The 11,986-nt window shown below is 37.7% G+C and overlaps 1 protein-coding gene across 1 annotated transcript in view; it reads right to left on the bottom strand.

Moving 5' to 3' along the window:
* Positions 1–1,141: 1,141 nt before the first annotated feature.
* LOC135471857 (maltase-glucoamylase-like) overlaps positions 1,142–11,986 on the bottom strand; it is a 31,861-nt gene continuing 21,016 nt past the window's right edge. The window contains exons 40-58 of the mRNA XM_064751260.1: positions 11,877–11,976; positions 11,274–11,386; positions 10,879–11,004; positions 10,521–10,652; positions 9,580–9,714; positions 9,187–9,303; positions 8,574–8,700; positions 7,850–7,982; positions 7,295–7,428; positions 7,103–7,137; positions 6,753–6,869; positions 5,820–5,968; positions 5,436–5,520; positions 4,892–4,948; positions 3,867–3,991; positions 3,165–3,253; positions 2,629–2,678; positions 1,866–2,024; positions 1,142–1,450 (exon numbers count right to left, since the gene is read on the bottom strand). Of these exons, the coding sequence (XP_064607330.1) occupies positions 1,388–1,450; positions 1,866–2,024; positions 2,629–2,678; positions 3,165–3,253; positions 3,867–3,991; positions 4,892–4,948; positions 5,436–5,520; positions 5,820–5,968; positions 6,753–6,869; positions 7,103–7,137; positions 7,295–7,428; positions 7,850–7,982; positions 8,574–8,700; positions 9,187–9,303; positions 9,580–9,714; positions 10,521–10,652; positions 10,879–11,004; positions 11,274–11,386; positions 11,877–11,976 (2,046 nt within the window). The 3' untranslated portion in view covers positions 1,142–1,387. The remainder of the gene's footprint in view (positions 1,451–1,865; positions 2,025–2,628; positions 2,679–3,164; positions 3,254–3,866; positions 3,992–4,891; positions 4,949–5,435; positions 5,521–5,819; positions 5,969–6,752; positions 6,870–7,102; positions 7,138–7,294; positions 7,429–7,849; positions 7,983–8,573; positions 8,701–9,186; positions 9,304–9,579; positions 9,715–10,520; positions 10,653–10,878; positions 11,005–11,273; positions 11,387–11,876; positions 11,977–11,986) is intronic.

Here is an 11,986-nt window from a genome sequence, read left to right as displayed (position 1 = left end):
CCCTACAAACGCCAAGGGTAATGTCATATTTAAAGAACTCGTTTTACCGTGCCCTCACGAATGTCCAGTTTGCTACATGGACGGCTTGCCGCGCCCAGTGAGGCTTTATTATAGCCACTTGGGTGGAGGGAGCAGTGGTAGAAATGCGTACCTGGAGGGTATTTGTGATGGTAATGGAAAACCAGGTTGGCCCTCGTCTAGAAAGAAAGAAATTAAAGGTCTCGTGTACGATCGTCTGTCTCACTCCTTTCATCCACCTCTGCCCAAAAAATGGATGATGTGAATCATTACGGAGCTGTGATACAAGCAGCTCATTTGTACAGACTGTTTTTTCTGTGATGATATCGTGTTTCAGTGAACTGTTATAAATCTAAAGCTCTTAAAGTTGTTATATGGCGGTACTTACATGTTTATTAGAACGCTGTTTGTGTCTTCTGTATTATAATGTTATAAATTTACCAAATAGACCTCATTGTGACCATGGCTTATGACGATGAAAGCATAAATGTATAGGCTGAAATAACAATTTTGTATTTGCTACATGCACAATATGGTACATTACACTATAGCGAGTGGTGTGGTCACCACATCTCAGTGAGTCAAGAAGTAACAATCCGATATTTGTATAGCAGTGCTCGACCACATGTTCTATATATATATATATATATACCGGTAGTGGAGGAGACTACAGCTTTTTTGCCTGTGAGTTAGCCAGTCTGTCAGTCCGCCACGAATCAGTCTTTTGGACTTTTTTTGCAAACGATTAGTCTGTCACACTGACTTACAACTTGCTACATAGCTTTACTAATGTGACAGATCATATGCGATTTTCGGGTCGTTTTGTCTTTTTAACAAAATGTTTACCGTTTTGACTCTTTTTGTTTTTCGGACATTCTTTTGACAGTTTTCCAGGCTATTCCCAAAACGGTTCATCATACCGAATCGGAACTTTGTACATGGCTTTACCTTGACAAGTTAGAGATTTTTGTCCTGTTCATATATATGGCTATTATTCTGAGGACTCACACCGGTAGGGGGCGTTAATGCAGAATACTTATTTAAAACGGAAATAGTATTTAGATATCGTTAACTACATTACTAATTTAAAAAAGTACAAGAGGTATGTGTCTTTAAACGCAGATTATTTTTATAACGAATTTTTATTTCGTATTTTTATTCAGATCAGTTCACAAGAGGCTAAACAATTCAAAAAATCATATTGGTGACAAGATAACTTAACTAATAAAATAACTTCTTTTACAAGCAATCCAACGCTATTTGTTATTACTTGTATATGTGTACATATAAAACTGATATTGTAGTTTTGTACTGTTTCATTAGTACACTCCTAATTACACTTCCATGGAAGGGTCAGTATGTATTGTAGCTATCCTATGGTTACTGTGAAGTTTGCGGCATACGAAAGGCCCAAGTTGAATATGTCCAAAACCTAGAAATAAAGAAATGAAAATATTATATCTACATAACCATCATAAGCCCGTCAGTCTAGAGTATTAGCTGTCAAGGACTTCTATAGGAACCTAATAAGCTGTAGATTATGAGATGACAATCTTCAATATCAAGGGTAGCACGTTATAATTTGTTTTGCTTAGAGTTCGAATTGAATCGGTCACAACATGGCGGTTTCCTATATATATGCTCATATATTGTGTACCAATGACAATGACAAGACGCTCCATCAAGTTACAGCGAAGCGACGCCTGGTGGACCAGTAGGTGGCCTATTCCCTTATGACGAGTGTGGAGCGAAGAGGAACCGGGATAGTCAAGTCTGTGTAGTCCAATGCATCACTACACTGGACCAGACCAAAACCATAATATAGTTTTAACCATCATAAAGCTTACCCTACTCCCGGAGAAGTAGCGATAATCCCTCGAGGAGACCATTTCTGCGTCTTTATGGATAATGGTTGGTGCAGAGTGGACGCCAAGGATGCGTAATGTGTCCACGATGGGCAGGTTATAGTTGTCAAAGTGATGTTCGTTGTAAACATGCAGGACATTCTGAAAATAATGTATAAACGTGTCAGATATATGTATTCGTGATGAGCTGCAGTGATACAATTCTGGTTAACATACAATATTTTACGTGTTCGAAACAGTTTCCAATCTAGTTTCTATTACACAATAGAAAAAGCAAGAAATGTCCGGATTGGTCTAATATAACAAAACAAGACTGAAGAGTGGCAGTGGTCAAATGCTGAATGGGGAACATGCCTTGTCAGCAAAGAAAATCAAGGTATCCTACTTCAAAACTCAAAATAATTTTTAAGATGGTTTGGAACATTTGAAAAGTTTTCTCGCTGGCTACTTCATTAAAAAATTGCAATGTTGTATATATACATGGCAGTTTTGTCCTTTACCAAAATGTTAGTCCCTGTCAGAATACTTTTTGGCGCAAGACATTGTTCTTGTTCTGTTGCTTAATTCTCGGCTTGTATTTAACTGTTAAATTTTGCTCTCTGCTCTATACTGTATATCACTTGTGTTTCAAAACACCTCGATGCCACACAAACCCCAAAATTAGCCAATCCGTTAAAATGTTTTCGGGGACAATGTTTCCTAAAAATCGCAAGACCCAGATGAACCATATTTTAAACTGAATTACCTCTCGGAATACCATTTTCAATAACCAGTACTGTCCATCCATTGTGGCATCTGAAAATACATTAAGAACATTGTTGAATGCCCTAAGACGCAACAATAAAATAAATGTCTTTTATGACAGTAGCAAATGTAGATCATTCAACATGCACTATATTTGTGCTCATTACATATGGAGGTCAAATCAGTAAATCGTACTGGCATGTGCAAACATTCATCATTACATTTGTGACGGTTAATTGGCACTGGCATGTAAAATAACATTATTCTTGAAGGCCATCCATGAAAATATACGCTAATGTTTAATATGTTTTAGTGAACGAGTAATTTATTCCAAACCCAAAGTAAAAGTAACTCCAGCTCCTGCTTAATTTACGGTGTCTATGAAAAATTGGCCAGGTAAACACGAACTTGTCATTGCTGGGGTTTTTAGATATCAAGTATATTAAATAGGGTAGTGTCAAACTTTTCTTGATGGAACCAATTTGTAAATACAAGATCGTGGCAATCTAACTCAGTTATTGCCATCCTCCAACTTACTTATAGATTCTCCATCATCTAAATACAGTTCTCCTTGAGCAAACCCGGCCGCGTCTGTAGCTATTACCAAGCCCATTGGATTCAACTGACTGAAAAGGCAACAGGGACAAGTATCTATTTATAGCTCGGCCAGAACTAAAAACAAATGTCATGGCAATGGAAACACCGTTAAATTAGTTATATTTTGAAACCAGGCTAATTTGTAGTTTTCTTTCAGCTACAGTGTTACCTGTAATTCCCTGTATATATTGGAGGATGACTGCCACCATTTTAGAATGCTTTCTAAATAAAGCATCACAATGTAGGCATCCGACCGAGCACCTCACTATTTGGTAGCCACGATTCGGTGACCTATGGACGTCAGCATGGAAATGTTGCAACCCGCATCAATACTTCGAAGTGCTGTATCATGTAATGTTACCACATCAATCAAATAATCAATACCGAAATTATCATTGAACACATAAGAACTGCATTTTCACTGATTATACCTTATTTACATTTAATTATTTATATCATTGGTGTTTTACGCCATACTCAAGAATATTTCATTTATACGACGGCGACCAGCAATGGTGGGAGGAAACGGGCCAGAACACGGGGGAAACCCGCGACCATCCGCGGGTTGATGACAGACTACGTTGTTTGTAAGATAGGCGTACATGAAATCGGAGACATGTCGCCATCGAATGAATGGCCCACCTCATATGTGTATTGGCTCCAGGTTGCTGGGTTGGAAGGATGTATCCTCCTCTCACATAGAGGGGAATTTCATCACGTGGTGCCGGTACCGTGTTAGCTTGGCCAACATGCTCCACACGTATGCCCTAAAAACACATCAAGTGAGTATGAATTTACAGGTAAGCGAAGACGAAAAATAAACCTCAGTGATTCTCTAAAGTTCAGATTACTTTCGAAAGTTTTGTGAAAAAAGCTAGGGGGAAAATTAATAGTTTTAAAGTCTCCATTTTAAGATCCAGCCTTTTTGAATATGCAAAATGTACCCTTGTTTGGGTACTTGCAAAATTACATGTTTATATGACAACACCTGGATTTCTGAAATCAAGCATGTTAAGTATTGCTCTCGGAAGATCTGCAGTGAACCTTGAGTATGTAAAGCCCCATTCACTCAACTTTTGTTGACTCAACAAGAGTCAACGTAAAGTTGAGTGAACAAGCTGGGACGTGTTGAGTAGTCTCGGCGGGTTCCTCAGCTTCGTTCAACAACACCCAACACTATCCAACACGGTTGAATCGTAAATGTGCATGTGTATTTTTTGTCAACAAGTTGAGTGAAGTTGACCAAGGGCAAAAGAGAAAAACTGATCTCACAATGAGACAGTTTCGTAGATACAGGAGTATGAAAAATATACTTACTTTACACTCTCTCTAAAGATTACAAAGACAGGGACACAAGAAAATCATTGTGTTTTTGTATTGGAGAGAAAGATGGAAATTTCCCTCCAATTTATCGAAAGTTTGGTGAAAAAACACAGCTCAACACACGACAACAGTGTTGGACAATGTTGAACTAACTGATTTGAAGTTTGGAGGGACACTCAACTTACACTCAGCTTTCAACCTGCTGTATAGTCAACAAAAGTTTTACAATATTGGATAGTCTGGACGGGACTTTAAGGCCATAAGGACTTGTGACAAACACTTATTAAAGTAGTTCGTACTAAGAGTTAATCTTATCTTATAACGGCGCCACACAGAAACGTTACCGTTTTGTAATTGTACCAAACATCGGCAGGAAAGTAGACATCTTTTGTGGTGTATCCCTGTAAGTAGGTAAATTGTAAAGTGCACAACGTGAAGACAAAATATCTGATACACTGTAACGATATCTGGTTACCCAGTTGGTGACAACAAAATTGTTTCTTATAATTTGAACAAAAGAATGTCTGCATACATACTCTGCTGATTCGCCACTACTACTGAGGTGTTCTTTTTTCGTCATTAAGATTCTTTGAGAAATTTGGTGGCAATGGTTAAGTCAATAAAAGCGCTTAGTTACATGTTTACCATGAAACTAACAAACTTACACCAAGAAGACCCTAGAGTATACATCAACCACCTACTAAATTTGTGTAAAGCATGTTCATGCACACAGTGCAGTAAATGTAAACAATCTTTCATACAGGCTGGATTGACCTGTATCATAGCAAACGACCATAGTGTGTAGGCATATCCCATAACATTAAGGTTAAAAGGTATACTTGTAAAAAAGACTTGTAACAAACTCCCTTAGATCGTCATTTGCCTTACCTTTTCCAACACTGGTGCTATCATAAAAGCTGGTCCCCACAAAAATTGAGTATCCAAAGCCCTGGCGCGTTCATCGTGGGGATATCTGGTGACAGAAAAAACATATTCACAGGAGAATTTTGAACTGATCGAGTCTATAATGGAAACAAAGGGCCTGCTTAAGAGACGTCCTGATGTCGGGTTACGCTCAGTCAAAAAGCATCCATTTTACCAGAATGGTCTTAAAAGGCTGGACGGTCTCACACCCAGAGAAAAAATACAGATAACTGCGTATCGTTACTTACCTGGATGCACATAGTGGACATTAAGAAAACAAACTTTTATGACACGACATAGCCGCAACAGTTACAATTCGTTGCGTTTGTTATCACTTGTTTTACTTACTCATGCATCACAGACCGTATGACGGTACTGCCTTCCATGTATGCTCTGAAGAACAAGGTATACAGATAGGGGAGCAGCTTGTATCGAGTTTCAAGCGCCTTCCGAGAGGAGTAGGCTACTTCTGGCGAAAAGGCCGCTGGGTCTTGGTCCTGAAATGTATCCATGTCGAAACAGCGTTGATGATTATGACTAACATTTAAGGTACAGTTGTTGAATTTCGTTTAAATTTGAGTTACATCAGCATACAAATCCACAGGTTTCAATATTCACATGGACATTTATTTACAAACTAAAAAAGTATCAGTGCTTAATACTGATAAATAAGTGTAACGAGGCAAGAATCACTTGCTATTCAAAAACATCTTTACCAAAGGTCAGTTATAACTGAATATATACCGATACCACAAACAACCACTGCAAGACCTTCATGAAAAAAACACACACTGTTTCCTCTTGTATCAGCCATATGTAGCGTTGTCGAACAAAAAAGTTATACTATATCATTTCCGCGATATTATGCCTGTATGTACTTCGGAGATTTGGTGTAGTAACAGCTTTCAACGAAGTTAGACATTAATCTTTAGAATTAACGATTGGATGACTATGGCTAAGCGCCACATAGGCAATATTCTAGCCTTATCGTGGCGAGAACATGTTTCGAACCATGAAATCCTCAAAGACAGGGCCCCTGAACAATTTTCCGTATTAGATAGGTTTCCTATTCTTTTGGACGCCCGCACTATGGTGCAAATGTGAAGGAGGGGGGGGGGGATAAGAGTTAAGACGTGTCGGTTGGTCAGAGACACTGGTTTGTTCAAGTGCCCAAAGTTTTAAGGTCTTGCTTGTGTCAAATATATAAAACATTTCCTTTTACACAGGTCGGTATATGTAAATGTAGATCGTAACATGCGAGAAGAACATTTGTTCACCGACCTTTGTGCCTTCTTCGTTATGATTTCTGCTAAAGCTGTAAAAGGCTCCCAGCTGCATCCAGCGTTCGCACATTTCCTCGTCCGGCTCACCTTGGAATCCACAGATATCTGCCCCAACCTTCATACAATGAACCATGCATATTAAAATCCTCTAAAACATGTTCATGTATGGTTTTAAGCAGACTAAAATCTGTATATTTTTATTATAAAGTTCTGTTTACACTAGCTGGTTTTGCTGCTGGTAATATTCTTTAGGACAAAGACAACTTCCTTCAGACTATTAGCATATTCATATCCGCATTTGGATGCGTGTGTATTTGTGTGCCTCATTTAACTCACGTATTAACTTACATATGGTATGCCAAAAAGGTTGAACTCTAGGATACCTGAAAAGCGAACAAGCAAAATGCATGAATTATTAACGATGTTTCAGATTCATTTCTACATATTTATTATAAATATTATCACATTCCACAGCACCAAGAACACCTTGTGAAATATTTAAACAGATGAGCTTTCTGGACAAATATACACAGGACTCACCAATGACGGAATCCTTGAGATGAGACCATTTACTCTGGTTGTCCCCCAACCAGTGGGAGCCATGTCTGCCACTACCTGGAAATGTCGATCTTGAGATCACGACACTGCGTTTTTTGGTCACCTCTTGAAGAGCTCTGCAGCAAAGCGTACTCACGTTAACTCAAGTGACAATAAATGTACGGAATTCCGGCCAAGCCATGATTTATAGCAGCTGCATAATTCTTGCCAGTGTTCATGGGTCACGCGAGTTACCATCAGACTAGGTTAAAAGTAACAAAGTCGTCTATTTCACAACAATGCAACCAAATCAATATTCTTTAAAGAAAATCATTTATTTATTTATTTGATTGGTGTTTTACGCCTACTCAGGAATATTTCACTTATAAAACGGGGGCCAGCATTATGGATGGTAGCAAGAAATCTGGCAGATCTCGGGGGAAGCCACGACCATCTGCAGGGTTGCTGGCAAATTATTAAACCGTTAATAGTTAATTAACCCTGGCATAAACTCATATGAATCATATGTTATGATCAATCGAACTATAAACTGCTTACTCCGATGTGGCCAGCATTTCGTACCAGCCGTATAGACTGTGAACGTCGTAATGGCGATAGGTTCTTTGTCCGTCCGACTGTATGCCAACCATACACAAAGTTTTATCCGACAAGCGATCTCCAATGATCGATCCTACAGTGACAAACGTTTGATTAGTGACACAACAGATACTGTATGCCTTTCTAGCTTAAATCAGACTACAACATTGTTTTGCATAAGAATTTGACAATACCAGCGCGACCCTTGTCCACTAAAATTATATAATGCAGATCAACTTTGTTTATAATAACCACTATGCAAACAATAATAGATCAGATTCTGCACGTTTCTCGCATAAGAATTCCACAATGAAAGCATGGTCCGCGATTTAACTAGATCGTTGTAATACCACAAAAGTAAGGAATAATTGAAATATTATTGAATTGTGAAAACAGATAAGTAGGTCATTAAAAAAATAAATAATTATAATAATAGTAATATAAACATGTTTCAGGAGTCAAATTGCGTGTGGTTTATTCTCTAAATTAAAATGCGATTTCAGTCTGTCATCAATATCCCTGTTTAATTATAATATACAAAAGTTATATTCAAGTTAAGATAAACAAAGGAGGATGGAAAATGTACAGATTAATTTATTTCCAACAAACACTATGTGGTCTATACTTTTTGTGGAAAATGAATTTGCAGCCCCAGGAAATACATTGGAGAGGTAATTGTTATTACTTGGTTTATAAACAGGGTCATCCCATTTACTCTGCGGACACTTCAGACTCCAATAGGGTTTGTCTTTCTCAGGCCAGTTCATCGGACGTTGCTGGTTGGTGCCGAAATTAGATGGCTCATTCATGTCCTGCATGTACAGAAAAAGAAATATCTTTGCTCTACAAACCGATCTCAATTCATGGTCATATTGAACCGATTGGTGTTGAATATCGGTGTGGGGAGTACATGCTGCAATCTTCCCATCAAAACTGTTTTTTTTAATATTAAAGAAATGTGCGCGACAGTTTTGTTTTATACGATGATTTAAGTATTGGTAAGATATGACAATTCATGTCACGAAAATATAGGAAATATCAAACCTCAAAAAAAGGTGCATCACGGGTAATCTATTTCAGTAAGTGAATTATTCTAATCCAGCAGAACTGTGTGTACTTGTATAAAAGCAAGAAGCTTAAGTTTGTGGGTATGTTGCTCTCTTGGAAGAAATTCTACATTCACAATACCTAATATTCACTATGAAAACATTATCATGGGAATAAACAGTGTCGGTCGGAATCGGAGCATACAAGCCAGAAACAGTCACATTCAAGGTCATTTTTAAATGAGTTCTTACTATCCAAAGTCCGTCAAACTCAAGAATCTTGTGTTGTTCTGCTATAAGCTGTTTCCAAACGTCTCTTGCTTTTGGGTTCAAGAAGTCTGGAAACACCGTCTTTCCCTTCGGCCAAACCTGAAACAAATTATGTCTATGTTATTATTTCACATATCCAGATCGTCTGCAAGGTTTGGTTTGTTTTGAGAAAATATGTTTTTTCTCTTCCTTTCCCAATTATTTTCCTATACACGTTATCAGGAAATTAAGGCATTCTACCTGCAATTGTATGTAGGCATACTTCGTGCCTTTGCAATACAATATAACTAACTCATGCAGATTCTAAGTAACAACACTTCAGTATGGTCATCTGGTAACATATGCAGGAATCGGGATAAAGGCGCTAAATCTTACATATCCGAGCATGTCATCTGTTTGATGGTCCTGAAAGTCTGGGCTTGTTCCTTGGGGCCATTTAATAAAGACATCATTCTGACGTCCGAGTTCGTACGGTCTGTAACCGCTCATGTTAGAGACCAGCCCTGGATCCTAAAAATAAACATCAGTGATAGTGAATTATATGAATTCATCACTGCCTGATCTTAACACCAATTTAAAAGCCCTGGGAGAAATGATACCTACTGAAATTTCTGATATAAACGGATAGACTAAAAACTAAGCACATGATATTAGATCCACGACACGTTTTTCATGACAGACACTCTAGGGGTTTGTTCAATCACAGTTTTCGACAAGGAATCCTCAAGTTTCCCCTCCTTTACTGTTCTCGGTAGCGCCACATTCTTTAGTGGAAATGATTTGTCTTTACCAATACTGAGCACACCTGTGCTCGCTGTATGCGGGTGAAATACTGTGTCAAATCTTGAAACTTTCGGTGCTTTTACTCCGAACACTCTGGATTAACTTCCCCCATGTGTAAAACTGTCCACTGTCGTTTACGTCAAAAATAATTGAGTACAGCGTTAGAAACCATTGAAAAAAGAAACCAGTGAATAAATACTGTACAAGTATGACCATAAACAGATTGCATATTGAAAGATTTTGGAAATAAATTCATGGATAATTATTGCCAGCAATTATTTTTTGTTATCCATGTATACATTTTTCGAAAAACAAATTTCAGGTGACATTTTTCAACTGAAGTTTTTTGCCAGTTTAATTTTTCTACAAGTCGTCTATTCACAGGAGACATATATCTACACACCACAAGTAATATCTGCTATATGTCTCAAAGTTTGCCAGACAGCTCTATACATGACTGACCATTTCTGGTTTGTTTGCTGATATAACCAGAAATATCGTTGGTTTAATGGAAAATAATTTCAACAGAATACCAAGATGATGATGAATTTCATCCCTTCTTTGTGGATGGCCTTTACGAAATCAGGCAGTCCGGCAAAGTTGGTCGGAGAGATTGTGAAGTCCTTTCTCTCGTCCATGTAGTCAATATCGCCAAACTGTACATCCTAAATCAACAATAAAATAAAAAAAATAAAAACGGAGGAAATGCTTCAAAAAATGACTAAACACTTCAAGAGAAAAAAAGGAAAAAAAGATGTATTTATGCCTTCAAATGAAATCTGCACAAATAAAGGCTATTTTATCACACGTACTATTATTTAGAGTAGAACTGATTATTTTGCATTTTTAGAGAAATATTCCCTTTGAATGTGAATGTTATTTTCTGCTTACATAAGGTATTTTGGCTGCTACCATTCTGTCGTGAGCAGCCTTCATATTGTCAACGGTGTTATAGCCCCAACGACTCAACTGGAAACCGAGAGCCCAATATGGCGGCATCAACGGACGGCCTACAACCTGTGGAATTCAAAATTTGGCTTTTTAAACACATACTTCTACAGATTACGTAGTCTCAAAATACAACCACTTAGAGACAATGCTTTCTTTTCTTAAGGAATACATATGTAAAAGCTTGAATACATATCTTTGATTTATCGACCGAAGCTCATATGAATGCACACCAAAACGCTATTTATGCCCAGCGTTAGAAAGGCAACTTTAACTTAACCATGCTTCCATTCCGCCTACCACAGGTTCAAGCACGTGAACTGTCATGTTTTACTAGCCTCAGTGTACTGCTGTACCACTGTCTCCGGCTCCGGTCCCATGAAGAAATAGAAATCTAAAATTCCTCCCGTTGTCCTGTAGGTAAGCGAAGGCAATGGATGTAGAATATACTCTGCAAAACATAGACAGCATTTCTTAACTTTAAAATATTGTCTTTCGTGGCTTGTTATTCCAAATGCTGTGGTGGCACGTATATGTTTCATCGCATATCAAAGGATTGTGACAATGTTAATGTATTTATTATTTATATTGACGCTTTTATCATGAATGTGAATTATGTTAAGATAAACGATAGGCCTGAAGACAATACAACAAATATAGCGAACAACAAAAGGCTAATAACAAATGAAATATGGGAAACACACACCTCTTATCTCTGAGGAAAACTCTTCATATTTCACTTTTATATATATCCATATACTGAAGTTCATTTCTCTTAATTTATGTGAAATAACAGGTACCAAAGGTACTTGTACACGTAAGTATCTGGAAAGTTACCGCGAAGTATCTGTAAAGTTACCGTAAAGTCAGTAAAATTTTCATTGCCAGTTAAGATAACAGTATCACTATTTTGGTATTTCCTAAAGACGGACGAAACTAACCTTGAGCGTTACTGTTCAGCAAAAGTACACCGTGGGAATTTCCAATAGCATCTTCCATGCAGGTGTAATATGGATGGACGCCATATAAATTGGCATAGTCCTAAAAAAAA

This window comes from Liolophura sinensis, chromosome 7 (assembly GCF_032854445.1).
Source record: "Liolophura sinensis isolate JHLJ2023 chromosome 7, CUHK_Ljap_v2, whole genome shotgun sequence".
In the NCBI taxonomy this organism is placed as follows: domain Eukaryota; kingdom Metazoa; phylum Mollusca; class Polyplacophora; order Chitonida; family Chitonidae; genus Liolophura; species Liolophura sinensis.
The sequence above is the reverse complement of the archived record's forward strand: the minus strand, read 5'-3'. Positions and strand labels throughout refer to the sequence as shown.